The sequence below is a fragment of the Vulpes vulpes genome, chromosome 5 (genome assembly GCF_048418805.1).
Source record: "Vulpes vulpes isolate BD-2025 chromosome 5, VulVul3, whole genome shotgun sequence".
Lineage (NCBI taxonomy): Eukaryota > Metazoa > Chordata > Mammalia > Carnivora > Canidae > Vulpes > Vulpes vulpes.
Genome location: NC_132784.1, coordinates 17,742,628 through 17,758,089, shown reverse-complemented (window position 1 = coordinate 17,758,089; position 15,462 = coordinate 17,742,628). Strand labels below are relative to the sequence as shown.

The 15,462-nt window shown below is 35.4% G+C and overlaps 1 protein-coding gene across 1 annotated transcript in view; it reads right to left on the bottom strand.

Moving 5' to 3' along the window:
- Positions 1 to 746: 746 nt before the first annotated feature.
- Positions 747 to 15,462, bottom strand: part of ACMSD (aminocarboxymuconate semialdehyde decarboxylase) — a 65,092-nt gene continuing 50,376 nt past the window's right edge. Inside the window, exons 9-10 of the mRNA XM_026015572.2 lie at positions 6,320 to 6,418; positions 747 to 1,792 (exon numbers count right to left, since the gene is read on the bottom strand). Of these exons, the coding sequence (XP_025871357.1) occupies positions 1,730 to 1,792; positions 6,320 to 6,418 (162 nt within the window). The 3' untranslated portion in view covers positions 747 to 1,729. The remainder of the gene's footprint in view (positions 1,793 to 6,319; positions 6,419 to 15,462) is intronic.

The window sequence follows — 15,462 nt, the reverse complement described above, 5'->3', positions numbered from 1 at the left end:
AATGTTTTATTAAATTATTCCTCTAGTCACTCTATACATCTCCCTGTTTTAATTTCTTTATAGTGCTTATCAGCATAAGAAAAAAAATTTTCCCTTTCTCTCCCTTCCATTCTTCTTTCTTTCCTTCCTTCCTCCTTCCCTGTCCCCATTCCTCCTTTTTTCTGTCCTCTCTCCTTTGTTTACTTGTGTTTCTAATTCTAATCCAGATTGTAATTGTAATCAGAGAAGGAATTTTGTCTTTCTTGTTTACTTTCATATCCCTACTCCTACAGCCCTGGCATATTACACATACACTGTGACTATGAATAAACTTGTCTATTTCTATGGATTTGTCTTCATCTGTCTATGATATCAAATAAGGTGATCCAGTTACTTTTCATAACAAAATAGTGATTAAGCATTACACTAAAAGTGTTCAAATATAGAATATTTGAAATAAAGAACAGACATTTTCTCCAAAGAAGGGGGAGGGAAAAAATAATAACATATGCTTCATTTTGCCATTTTGCTCAAATTTGTTTTTCTTTTTAGGCAGATTGAAATAGTAAGCAGAACGGTGAGTGGGTAAAATCCTAGAAAGCTACAGGAGGAGCAGGAAAGAGAGGGAGTACTGAACTAAATAAAGTGAAAATAATACGATGGGTGTAGTTTAGCAAAAGTTAGATCACCTCATATTACATGCCAGTACTTGACTCTTGGTTTTCTGGACTAATAGGACAGAAAAGAACTATGAACAAATCCAAAGGAAGAGGGTAATTTAGAAAATTATTATTTGGTTTTAGAATTCAGCCAGAAGTACATGAACCACAGATGTTTACTACCCTTCCCAGGACCAAGTTCATTTTCAGCAGCTCAGATGCAACAACTGACTATAAATGAAATAAGTAGAACAAACCTGGTATCACCTTGCTCAATCTCCATAACTAGCTTTACACATTTTGCTCAAGATTTTAAATTAAAAGAGCTTCTGGTAAAAAAAAAAAAATATATATATATATATATATATATATATATATATACACTTTTCTCTTCTGGAGAAAAGTTCTTGTTCAGTCTGAAATGCCTGTTCGTGTGGTTTTGCTTCTTTGTCTGTTTCCCATCCTCTAACTAGGCTTGTTCATCCTTAGAGACTCAGCCTAAGTTCTGTGAAGATCTGCCCATGATTCAGTCCAGTTGAGTTTTTTCCTACTGAAACTTCTATAACTGCTATTGTTTGCTTAGTAATTATTCCATGAACATGTGTCTTGCCTTTTTAATTGGATTATAAGCTCTCTAGACATTACAAAATACTTGTATCATTTATTTTTTTGGATTGTAAAGCATTCCTGGCCCAGTTGTATACTAATGGAGGGTGTTAAAAGTGAATGAAAACAGGTTATTTGGGCCCTATTCACTTATCCTTTCTCAAAGTGGAGAACTTAACAGCCCTTCAGAATGAGCTTTGGTCGTTCTACATATACGTCATTAAGGACATTTTGCTTTTTATTTCTGCCATTAATTTAAAAAGTGATGGGAAAGTCACTTTTGATTTGCACATGAAATACTGTGTTTTTCAGAATGAAGACATATTCCGTGAGTCATTTTTGTTATGAGTAACTTAGAACATTTGTGGATAGTCTATTTCTGGGTAAAATAGTTCAAAATAAGATTTTGGTAATGCATGAGTGATCCATATTTAAAACCAAAAATAAAATATCTTTTTGAATGTTTGCCTTTGTAGTAAATTCATTCATTCGAATTGTTTTCTCTCAAGGCCCAAAAATGTGAGGGCATTGCCAGCTTTGAGTTTATCCTGCAAAAGAAAAGAAAAGGTTTTATTTTATTTTATCTTATTTTATTTTAGATTTTGTTTATTTATTCATGAGAGACACAGAGAGAGAGAGGCAGAGACACAGGCAGAGGGAGGAGAAGCAGGCTCCATGCAGAGAGCCTGATGCGGGACTCTATTCCAGGCTCTGGGATCACGCCCTGAGCCAAAGGCAGATAGATGCTCAACTGCTGAGCCACCCAGATATCCCACGTTTTATTTTAAAGCATTATTTAATGATTATTTCAAAATACTTTACTGAATGTCTTTATCAGTTTTTTTATGATTTTACTTATTTTTTATGAAGATTTTACTTATTTATTCATGAGAGACAGGGAGGGAGAGAGGCAGAGACATAGGCAAAGGGAGAAGCAGTTCTCCCTGCGAGGAACTCGATGCAGGACTCATCACAGAATCCCAGGGTCATGACCTGAGCCAAAGGCAGATGCTCAACCACTGAGTCACCCAGGCACTCCAAGATTTTACTTACTTATTTGAGAGAGACAGAGATAGTTACACAGATAGTGAGAGAGAGCGTGAGGGGGGATGAGAGGGAGAAGCACACTCTACTGAGCATGGAGCATGATGAGGGACTTGATCCCAGCACCCTGGGATCATGACCTGAGCTGGAGGCAGACAGTTAATGGACTTAGCCACCCCTTTTATCAGGTTTTTAAAAGATGAATCTCCCAATGGGAGAGAAAAATATGAGCAGGTTAAACAATGAATCTCTTGACTCCTGTTTTGCCTCACTATTTAAAATCTAAGTTTGAAACTTGGTCATGGGAAGAAAGGAGAATTATAAGAGGGTGAATCCTCTTAGGAAAAATGACCTTAGAAACCTCTGTAGGACTCTGTAATGGGTTTCAAGGACTATTTAGGGGCAAATACAGTTGACCCTCGAACAACATGAGTTTGGCACAGGTCGGCTTACATGTGGATCTTTTTTCAGTATATATATTGGAAATTTTTTTTTCTTTTTAGGATTTTATTTTTTTCTTTTTAAGATTTTATTTATCCATTCATGAGAGACACAGAAAGAGAGAGAGGCAGAGACACACAGGCAGAGGGAGAAGCAGGCTCCATGCAGGGAGCCCGATGCGGGACTTGATCCCGAAACTCCAGGATCAGGCCCCCGGCCGAAGGCAGGCGCCAAACTGCTGAGCCACCCAGGCGTCCCTGGAAATTTTTTTTTATGGTTTGTGACAACTTGAAAAAAAATCACAAACTGTGGAGCCTAGAATTACTGAAGAAGTTGTAAAATGTGAGTATTATTGTAAGAATACAGTGTATAATACATGTAAGGTATGAAATATATATTAATCAACTATTTATGTTATTGGTAAGGCTTTTTTAGTTAACAGCAGGCTATTGGTAGTTAAGTTTTTAGGTAACCAAAGGTTATATATGGATTTTGATATAGGGGTCAGCGCCCCTAACTCTGTGTTGTTCAAAGGTCAACTGCATAGAGAAAAGGTACAGTTTAAGTCTGCAAGACAGGAGAGCTGGAAATAGTGCCCAGAAGTCATCCTGATATCCTTCAGTTTCTACACATATGTGTGGTTCCTTCACATGGCCTTGAATAAAAGGTAAGCTCTTTTGGCACAAGAGAAGTGATAGATGAAGCATATCAGAATATGGTACAAATATGTACATTTATAGATTTCAGATGAAAGAGGACTGACAAAATTCTCCTTACTTTCTTCCTAGTTATAGACCAGGTCAACCCCACAGAAAGAACTGTGAGTTAAAGGGATAACTTAATTGATATATATCCAGCTTGCAAAGGGCAAGCATGTAGCTCAGAGTAGAAGGAAACATGTATGAGGTTACGTAACATCTGTGGATATGAAAACATCTCTATGTATCTTGACCACTTCAGGGTTCCTACACAGTCTGCGAGAGTGGGTGATTTGAGGCAAGCACCTCTTACTCAGGATTCTTCCCTGGTATACACTTGGGCCATCCTCCTCTAAAGGAAGACTTAGAAATGACTATTGCTATTCTGACAAACTATTTGCTTTACTTTTAAAAATAGGTTGGTACCAATTATTGCTTGAAGAAAATATATTTTGGTGTGTTGGTTTGGGGTTAGGTCCATGTGCTATAATCTAATGGTTAATACTGCCTTTGGCAAATCACCCAACACCCAAATCTTGTTTTCTTCCTTTGCATCTACATGGTGGAATGCTTCTGCCTGTTTACCTCCCAGTGTTGTTTTCATCATCAAATGGGTTTATTTCATTAAAAAAAAAATTTTTAGTGAAATTTACCTTCATATGGCTCAAAATTCAAAGAGTATAAAATGAATGCTTCCTTTCACTACTACCACCCAACCAGTACTTTTTCCTTCTAGTGTTATCAATTTCTTGTCTGTTTTCCCAGATACTTTATGCATATATAAGCAAATACTTATTTTAGATATATAGATTTTTTTCACAGATGGATAGTATATTATACACAAATGGAAGTAAACTATATGCATTGTTTTGTACTTTGTTTTTTAAACTTAATTTTTCTTGGAAATTGATTTTTAATTTCTTATGGCTATATACATTCCATTGTATGGATATATTATTTATTTATCCCCTGTAGATTGTTTTCAGTCTTTTATTATAAACAATTTTACAGTGAGTAACTTTGAAAAGAATGTCCTGAATTTGTGACAGTGTAAAATTTTCATGGAAGAGTTGTTTAGAACTTTGACCTTAAAAGTCATAAGCACATAAAATTAAATAACTAGAGGTATAAAATAATAATAAATGTTATTCCATTAAAGGTTTAATCAGTATACTTAGGGTAATTTAGTTTTAGTTTGATTTTGGTTAACTTCATAGAAAGTTTTTCATTTTTAATGTTTGTTGTAAAAAGAAAAAGTGAAAAAAAATCTTAACTACAGCTTCCTACTTTAAATAAATAAACATTTAACAATCCAATACTCTTCTTAGTACTTTAAAGATGGGTAAGTGGCAAAGGAGAAACTTCCTGTATAAAGCAGCCTGAAGTTTCTGTTAATAATTTGCAATCAGTATACATAGAATGGACTCTTGGAATCTGTTACTGTGCTTCGTGCCTACTGAGAAGAGTTGATGAGATATGTCCTTAATGATTCAAGCGGAGAGTAAGAGTCCAAGGGAGCTTGGATTCTAGTTTAGAAGAAAGCCGGGAATTATGCAAAAGGGTTATTGACTGAGACTTAAAAAAAAAAGATTTTATTTAGTTAGAGAGAGAGAGAGCGCGCACATGAGCCTGAGGAGGAGCTGATGCAGAGGGAGAAGCAGACTCTCCCACTGAGCAGAGAGCCCAATGAAGGGCTCAATCTCAGGACCTCTGGGTCATGACCTCAGCCGAAGGCAGATGCTTAAAACTGACTGAGCCCCATGACTGAAACTTTTGTAAGATTTGTTAAGAGTTTATATGTCCCTGTGTCTTCATCTTTGGTCACCTCAGTTGTGATTGGCAGTGAATCCCTTAGGAAGAACTTATTTCGTTGTGGGGTAGGGATGGGATGAGAGGGGGATGAGAAAAGAGAGGGGAGTGAGGGCACGGATTATCATTTTAAACTCATCTTGGTTCATAAGCCTATGGGGTAGAATGGGCAGTGGCAGCATTGTAGTATATTTTAATATCAGTTACCCACCCTAAAAGTCAAATGCCAAAAGAAAAAATCCAGTTACATGAGAGTTCTGGTTCCTTGAGTCCTTGTTAATCAAGACTTTAGTCTCCATATCTAAATAACCAGAATCATTACAATTTTTGAGATTGGTAGATTTGTTACAGAAATGTTAAAGGAGAACCTTGGAAATTTTTCTTGTTCATCTAACATACAAACATAAATATATGATTATCATATGCTTCTTTAGTTTTCATTTTTGGCCTTATGAATTTAGTTGTATTAGATTGACTTTCAGTTTTTTAAAAATAATTTTAAAAATTTAATTCCAGCGTAGTTAACATACAGTGTTATATTAGTTTTAGATGTACAATGTAGTGATTTGGTTGTTCTACTCAGTGCTCTCAAGATAAGTGTACTCTTAATCCCCATCACCTATTTCATGCCCCGCCCCCAACCTCTCCTCTGGTAGCCATCTACTTGTTCTCTATGGTTAAGAGTTTTTTGGTTTGTCTCTTTTTCCACCTTTATTTGTTTTATTTCTTAAATTCCACATATGCATGAAATTATAAGGTATTTTTCTTTGACATTTTTCACTTAGCATTATACTCTAGCTCCATCGACATCATTGCAAGTGGCAAAGATTTCATTCTTTTTTATGGCTGAGTAATATTCTGTTATATGTATATATGTATATATATATGTGCCCTTTAATAGTTCCTAATAGTTCCTAGCCCTTTCTTTGCCCTTTAATAGTTCCAGTATTTCTAGTAACAATTCTAGGAATATCAAGCTTAATGCTTCCCTTGTTCTTTGTTGTCACATGTCAAAGTACTCTGAAACTAAAGAATTAGAGTGGGAAAACTCAGGAAGAAGACCATGAAGTAAAAGGCATATACCTTTGTTTCTGCATCAAATTCTTCTATGGACTCTATCAATTTCCCAGGTTTCAGCTCTCCTAGTGGAAAGGGGTAATCCGTTCCCAAAATGACTTTATCCTGAAAAAAAATTTAACTGTAACTTTATGGAGCATCAAAGAACCTCCTGTAAATACAATTATATTTACTCATTACAAATGCTCCTATGATAAAATAACTAATTCCTTCCATTTAATAGAAACACACTGATCTAAAATGTTAGATTTAATGGATTCAAAACATATTCTGACATTTTCTCCAGCAGGTGTCACTATTGGTGTTGCAAATGAACCTCCCCATTCTCCTGTTTTTGAATAACTGAAATACCTATGTGAGAAGCAAGCATTTATATCATAAAACATGTTGATATCTTCAGATGAAATTAAGGATTCTATATTTCTTAGAATGGCATATTGCAATTTATCCCATAATTTTTTTTTTTTTTAGATTTTATTTATTTATTTGAGAGAGAATGAGCAGTGGGTAGGGGCAGAGGGAGAGAGGGAGAAGCAGTTTGTACAACAGAGCACACAGGCTTGTCCATCTACAAATATATAAAACAGTATGTCAGGTGATACGTTAGAATCTAGATTACCCTGGCCAACCAAACATAAATGGTCCCTATCCTCAGAGAACTCATAATCTAGTAAGAAAGAGAGATAGTAAATCAATAATGGCAGTCTATCAAAATAAAATAAGAACACATTTTCAGCCAGAAATTTTACTTCTAGAAATGTGTTTCATTAATACATGTGTAATGGAAATATATACAAGGGAATTAATAGCAACATTATTTGTAGCGGCAAAAGACTAGCAAACTAAATTATAGCATGTCTAAAAAATAAAGAGGAATGAGGAATACTTACATATGTTGAAATGGAATAATCAACAAGTTATATTGTAAAGAGGAATGATGTTGAAATTATATTGTAAAGAGGAAAAAAAGCCTAGGACAATGTATCTGCTATGCTCATATTTCTGTTGTATTTTTTTTAAAGGTTTTATTCATTTATTCAGGAGACACACAGAAGGAGAGGCAGAGACATAGGCAGAGGGAGAAGCAGGCTCCCCATGGGGAGCTTGAGGCGAGACTTAATCCCAGGACCCTGGGATCACAACCTGAGCCGAAAGGCAGATGCTCAAGCCACCCAGGTGCCCCTCATATTTCTGTTTTAACAAGAGACCTATAGACAAACAAATACATGTTTGTGTGTATATAGTCTATTTCAGGAATGGTACTCAAGAAACAAATAACATTATTTGCCTCTGGAAAAGATTGGGATTTGGGGATGGAGGAGATCCCGGCTTCCCTTTTTGAAATGTAATTCACATAATTTAAAACTTAGCCTTTAGAAGTGTATAATTCAGTGAGTTTTAGTATGTCTATGAATTTGTATAATCATTCCTACCATCCTATTCCAGAACATTTTTATCATACCAAAGTTAATCCCATACCCATTAGCAGGCACTCCTCATTTCCTCCTTCCTCCCTTCCTAGTGTAAAATAATTTATTCTTTTTGTCCATGGAATTGCCTATTCTGGACATTTCATGTAAACGGAATTATATAATATGTCACCACTTTTTGTTTAGTCTACTGTTTTCAAGGTTCATCCAAGTAGTAGCCTAAATCAGTACTTCTTTCCTTTTTAGGTGGAATAATATTCCATTGTATAGAGGTACCTCATTTTATTTATCTACTTATAAGATGGATGTTTGAATTGTTTCTACTTTTTGGCTATTATGATAATGTTGCTCTGAACATCTTTAAAAAATTAACATATAGTGTATAATTAGTTTCAGAGGTAGAGTTCCATGATTCTTCAGTTGTATATAACACCCAGTGCTCAATACATCAAATGCCCTCCTTAATGTCCATCACTCAGTTGCCCCATCCTCCCGCCCCTTCCCCTCCAGCAATCCTCAGTTTGTTTCCTATAATTAAGAGTCTCTTATGGTTTGTTTCCTTCTCGATTTCATTTTATTTTTCCCTCCCTTCCCCTACGATCCTCTGTTTTGTCTTAAACTCCACATATGAGTGAAATCATGATGATTGTTTTTCTCTGATTGACTGACTTCACTTAGCAAAATACCCCCTAGTGCTCTGAACATTTTTGTACAAGTCTTTACGTGAATATGTTTTTACTTCTCCTGGATATACACTTAAGAGTGGAATTGCTGGGTCATATGGTTAAGTCCATGTTTAGCATTTTGAGGTGTTTTTTTTAACAGGGGTTGCTGCATTTTGCATTCCTACCAGAAATGCGTTAGGGTTCCAATTTCTCCAAATCCTTATCAACACTTGTAACTGTCTATCTTTTCGATTAAAGCCATCATAGTAGGGATCCCTGGGTGGCGCAGCAGTTTAGCGCCTGCCTTTGGCCCAGGGCGCGATCCTGGAGACCCGGGATCGAGTCCCACGTCGGGCTCCCAGTGCATGGAGCCTGCTTCTCCCTCTGCCTATGTCTCTGCCTCTCTCTCTCTCTCTCTCTCTCTCTCTCTCTCTCTGTGTGTGACTATCATAAATAAATAAAAATAAAAAAAATAAAGCCATCATAGTAGGTATAAAGTAGTATCTCACTGTGGTTTTGATTTGCACTTCTCTAATGACTATATTGAACATGTGTTCACTGGCCATTTTATGTCTTTGGAGAAGTGTCTATTCTGATCCTTTATTGTCTATTCAAGGCCCTGTATCTTCTTTTTATAGTTGAGTTGTAAGAATTTTTAAATATTTTCTAAGTATTAGAGATTTATCAGGTATATAGTAACAAATATTTTCTTCATTCTGTGAGTGGTCTTTTTACTTTACTAGACATACATTTGAAGTACAAAAGTTTTAACTTTTTTTAATTAAAGATTTTCTTTATTTGAGGAAGTGAGCAAGGAAGAGCAAGTGACAGAGAGAGAGAAAGAGAATGAGCAAGGGGAGGGGCAGAGAGAGGAAGAAGCAGACTTCCTGCTGATCAGGGAGCTCAACATGGGGCTCTATCCCCAGACCCCAAGATCATGACCTGAGCTGAAGGGAGACACTTAACAACTGAGCCACCCACGTGCCCCCCAAAGATTTTAATTTTGATGAAGTCATGATTCTAAGGTCCTGGGATTGAGGCCCATGTTGGGCTTCCTGATCATTGGGGAGTCTGCTTCTCCCTCTGCCTCTCCCCCTGCTTGTGCTCTCTCCCTGCCTCTCTCTCTCAAATAAATAAATCTTAAGAAAAAAGTCTCCAGTTATTTAAAAAAGTAAGTTCTACATCCATCCATCTACTCCATCTACATGGAGTTTGAACTTAATGACTCCAGGATCAAGAGTTGCATGCTTTACCAACAGAGCCAGCCAGGCATCCCCAAATGACCAAATTTTGATTTATCAATTTTCTTTATTGTTTATGTTGGTTCTGTTCTTTGATTTTGGCTCTTTGTCATTTCTTTCTATATGCCTATTTTGAGTTTAATTTTCTCCTCTTCTAGTTTCTTAAAGTGGAATCATGAATCATGGATTTTATACCTTCTTTTTCCAACAGAAATATTTAAACCCATACTTAAAAAAATTGAGGTGTAATTTATATACAACATCACATAGCTGATTCTTGAATAACACTGGAATTAGGGGCAGGACCTTCAACCTATGCAATTGAAAATCTGAACTCCTCCACAACTTAACTACAAATAGCCACTTGTTGACTGGAAGCCTTATGGATAACATAGACAGTCAAATAACACATATTTTGTGTGTTATATGTATTACATGCTATATTTTTATAATAAAAATAAGCTAGAAAAAATATTAAGAGAATTATAAGGCTATAAAAAATGCATGTTTAAGTGGACTTTACAGTTTAAACCTGTGTTGTTCAATTATATTAGTTTCAGGTATAAGGATTCACTGTTGTATATATTGTGAAATGATAATCACCGTAAGTATAGTTAACATTTCTCACCATACATAGTTATGGCATTTTGTTTTCTTGTGATGAGAACTTTTAAGATTTACTCTTAGCAACTTTGAAATATACAATGTGGTATTATTAACTATAGTTGCTATGATGTATATTACATCCCCATGACTTATTTATTTTACAACTAGAAGTTTGAACCTTTTGACATTATTCACCCATTTTGCCCCCCCCCCCCCAAAAACCCTGTGTCTGGCAACCACCAATCTGTTCTCTGTATCTGTGAGCTTGGTTTTGTTTTTAAACCTGTACATTTTCTTCTAAACACTGCAATGGCCGCATTTCACAAATTTTCATATGTTGTATTTTCATTATCATCCATTTGAAAATTTTTTGGGGGAATTTTTCCCTCTGTTCCATGGATTATTTATAAGTATGTGGTTTAATATTCAAGTATTTGAGAATCTTTATAGATATTTTATTATTACTGTTTTTTAAATTATATCTGCTGGTCATAGGACATATTGATAGGATTTCGGCCTTTTGAAAGGTACTGAGACTTGATTTAAGAGTTTATGGTCTAGTTTGATAAATGTCCCATATGCACTTAAAAAGAATATATATTATGTAATTGTTGTCAGTCAGTGCTCTGTAAACATCAGTTAAGTCTAGGTGGTTGATAGTGCTCTTCTGATATCTATATCCTTGATGATTTTTGTGTTATCCTTACTGGTAGTTGTTCTTTCATTTAATGAGAGAGGGGCTTTCAATCTCCAATTATGATTATGAGTTTATATATTTTTTCTTTTAATGATGCCAATCTTTGTTTTAAGAATTCTGAAGCTCTTTGATTAGGCACATATATATTTATATTTTGGATTTTACTGGTGAATTGACCTTTTTATCAATACGAAATATCCCCTCTAATTCTGGTAATATTCCTTTGCTAATCGGTTAAGTGAAAAATGGTAACTCAGTGCAGTTTTAATTTTTATTTTTCTTATTATACATGAGGTTGACTGTTTATATCTTCTGCCAGTTTATCTCGGTTTGTTTGTTTTCTTATCTATTTTTAGAAGCTCTTTAAATATTAGTGGTTTCACTCTCTGTCTATGATATATGTTGCAAACATTTTCTCAGTTTGTCAGCTGGCTTCTTTGCTTGTAATATTTTATTGCCTTGAAAAAAATTTTTAACAATCAAACTTATTAATCTTTTTCCATATAGTTACTAGATTTTGAGTTATCATTAGGAAAGGTTTCCCGATTTCCAAGATATAGATGCATTTCCTCATATTTTCTTCTATATACACTTGTTGTTTGTCTGTTTTCCCCTCTAAAATATGAAGTGTTCCCATATATTAGCACCAGTTATATTTTTAGAGCTTGAAAATATTTCATAAATGAGAGAATGCCCCCCCTTATTTTTAGTCACAAGAATTGTTTTTAAACTATTATACAGAGAATTCTTGGGGCCTGGAGAGGGAGCAACATCAATGAAGTTAATATAAGAGAGATGGGACAGGGGCAAGGGTAAAGTTTCCCTCCCTCTACTGCTTAATTAGAAAAACTCTGCTTTTCTGTGTTTTACCTGTTTACACAATATTATAAGATTTTGTTGACCAAATGTTTCCATGGATTAAAAACAAAGTTCCAAAACTAAAGTATTTCTAAGGTTCCTCGTGACCATATATTATAGATTCTTACTGATGTTAACCTGCTGTTTCCCTCCTGCTATTTGTATATTAATATCAACTGGGGAGCTTTAAAAAAATTCATCCTAGAACCTACCCCAAATCAATTAAGTCATCATACCTGGGGTTGGGGGCCTAAAAATACCAGTAACATTAGCATTTTTTTAAAGCTCCCCAGATGATTGTAATGTACAGGCAAGATTGAGAACCACTGAGCTGAACCCATGTTTTTAGCCTCAATTAACCTACATTGTATTCATCTGAGTTAATAGGTCATCGATACTGGGCCAACAGTATGGGGATATTTGGAAAATACTTAAACTTGAGCAATTAATTAGATTTATACTGTAACTGAGTTTAGGATTTTAATGTATCTTCCATTGTAGCGACTGTTTCCAGTTGAGGATATTAAGTAGCAACTCTGATAAGATTTGTATGACGTTTTTGCCACTGTTAACTGGGAATTGTATCTTGGGCATTAATTGGGTAATTTCACAAATTCTAATGATTCACACATGATTACTTAATAGAGCATGAACCCAAACCTGTTTTTCCTTTGGGTTGATGGCATCACTTTTCACCCAGTTGCTCAAGCTGGAAACCTGGGAATCACGCTGGACTCCTGCTCTGTCACCCCAGCATTTCATGGGTCACTGAGCTCTTTGGATTCTACCTTTGTTTCATTTCTTGCACCCATCACTTCCTCTCTACTTCCCCAGTTCCTCAACTCAGGCTCTTACCATCCCTTTGCTCAGCCAAATGTGTGACCTCTGTATCCCTAAAGCACCCTACAGATACTTTTATTCACAACACTTCTTACATGGCTGTGAGATAATCCCTTATAGTAATACTACTAATTCTAATAATATCTAACAAACATTTATTGATTGCTTACTATGTGTGAGATGCTGTCCTAAGCCACTTTCATTCATTAACTCATTCTTACAACCTTTCTGTGAGATGGGTCCTATCATTATCCCCATTCAACGGACAAAGAAGCAGAGATGATAACTAACTTGCTTAGAGTTGCATGGCTGGTATGTGGTGGAGCTAGGCTTGTGTCTCCATTTCTTCCATTCAGCTAAGAAATGGGACAGAAACTATCTCCAGCTCTGAACAAAAGGCTTGGTATAGAGTGGATGTTTATTGAATTAAATTGGACCACTACTGTAGTTTTCTAACTGATTCGAATCTCATCCATTTTAATCAATATCTAACACTGGAGAAAATGCTTTTTTAAATACACATCTGATCATGCCACATCCCTGCTTAAAATCCTTTAATAATTTCCTATTGTCCAGAAGGTGAAGCCCAAATTTCTTAGCATGGAATAAAACGCTTCCAGTAAATGTGAGAAAAAAAAATTGTCCTAAATCTAAACTGGGGCAGAACTTCATGATCTAATATGACTATCTGCTCTTCCTGGGGAATAATGAGCTTTTCTTTTTAAATGGAGATGTGATTGACATATAGCTTTATGTTAGTTTCAGGTGTATGACAAAATGGTTTGATACTTGCATATATCATGAAATGATCACAATAAATTTAGTTAATATTCATCACCAGCATAGTTTATGATAAAATACTTGGGAATTTTTTTTGATAGACTTTAATGAGTTTAAGAGTTTCTAGGACACCCCCTCCATTGACTATTAGTCTTCACACTAGTCTAAGACTTTTAACCAATAATACAAAGAAGCTAATTGTCTTTTACTGGATAGCTGTCTTCTTCTTTTTTAAATCCAGTGAACAATAACTGTTTAACTATTTTTTCTCCTATAAAATGTCTCTACCAAGATAGATTCTTTGAATTGGACTTTTCAGAAAGCCTCTTTTTTAAAAAACATGTTTGAAATAAAACTTTGATGTATGCTTATAATCAATCTGAGAGTGGCTTTGTGTGTTGAAAGAATGAATGCTTGAATATATAAAAGAGGGAAGCCTGATTGTTACTAGGCCTGAAATATTATTTTTTTTAAATAGAGTTCTTTTTTTTTTAAGATTTTATTTATTTATTCATGAGAGATACACAGAGACAGAGAGGGAGAGACACAGGCAGACGGAAAAGCAGGCCCCATGCAGGGAGCCCGATGTGGGACTTGATCGCAGGTCTCCAGGATCATACCCTGGGCTGCAGGCGACGCTAAACTGCTGCGCCACCAGGGCCGCCCTGAAATATTAAATATATTTTAAATATGCTAAATTTGAGCTCCTGTAAGAATAAATGACACTTTGATTTCTACTAGAAAAAAGGAGTTTCCTAGGTTTTATGAATACATTTACATGAAATAATATGGGAAAATGTATGATAAAGTTAGAGGAAGGCCATGATGGACTAGCAGCTCTATTTCTAGACTCTTGTATTCATTACTGTAAAAAACCAAGAAAATACACCTGCTTATAGAAGCCCTAAAGGCCCAAAGTTATATCTACTCACATCTGTGCCAACAGCTGATCTCGTTCTGAATGCCTGCTTTGTATTCACTGGAGCTTCATTTGTCCTTATTTCTGCTCCTCTTGCTAAAGCTGTTTACAGTTCCAAAACACAACATAATTTTAAAAAGTCCCATGCTATATTACATTTGTTAACTACATTAACATGAAATTGAAATTTAGAAATTTATTTTCCTTTCTAGTCAGGAATTCTTCCATTCTCAGTATTCTGGCCTTCTTGGATATAAATACATTTTAAGGGGGGAAGTATCTGTTCCATTTTAATATGGAGAGAGCAAAGGATTTTAAAGCAGAAATGAAAACCACTCCTCTGCATTTTATCCTTCCTGGTTAAGATACTTCCTTGCTCTCCTTGCTAACTTGATTATGGATGCCTTTTGCCAAACTCCAGACTCATGGTTTGGCAGTATTCAATTATTTTTTAGTAGCTATTGTTCACAGTTCCTCTCTATAGGAGGTTAATTATCCACTTGTGATAATCTGGTTTGTTAATTTTTCAGGCCCTTTACCTATCTGGATATCTTTTATTGATATTTTCTTGTAAATTTCTGACCATTTCTAACTTGTTAGGAATTTCACAAGGGAGAATGAAGTAGGTATAAAAGAATTGGAAATGAAGTTCTTGTGAATGGAATTTCTTGTTCAGAGGGAGAAGAAATAGTAGCAGGGAAGAAGTGGGAAGAAGAGAATCCTCAAAGTATGATCCTGTATGATGAAATTTGCATTCTCCATTGCTTCATGCCAGTCTCTACTTGCTAGAAGCTTAATAAGTATTTCTTGAGTTAAAAATACTTTTTGTATTGCTGTTTTTACCACTTGTCTCATAATTGCAAAATGATTATGTTTTAAAGGGATTACATGGAGAATCCTGGATTCAGGAGGCATAGGATGTGGACTGCTGCCCTATTTCCAAGATCTCAGGGAGACCTAAGCTCTTGTGACATCTCCGGTTCTTAAATAACATACTGATTCTGGCCTTCTAAAGCTAGAGCTTTTTTCTGTCTTCCTGTCTGTGATCCAGGGTTCTATTCTCTTGGGATCCACCATTTTGAAGCCAATTTTGAAGGATGAGCCAATTTTGAA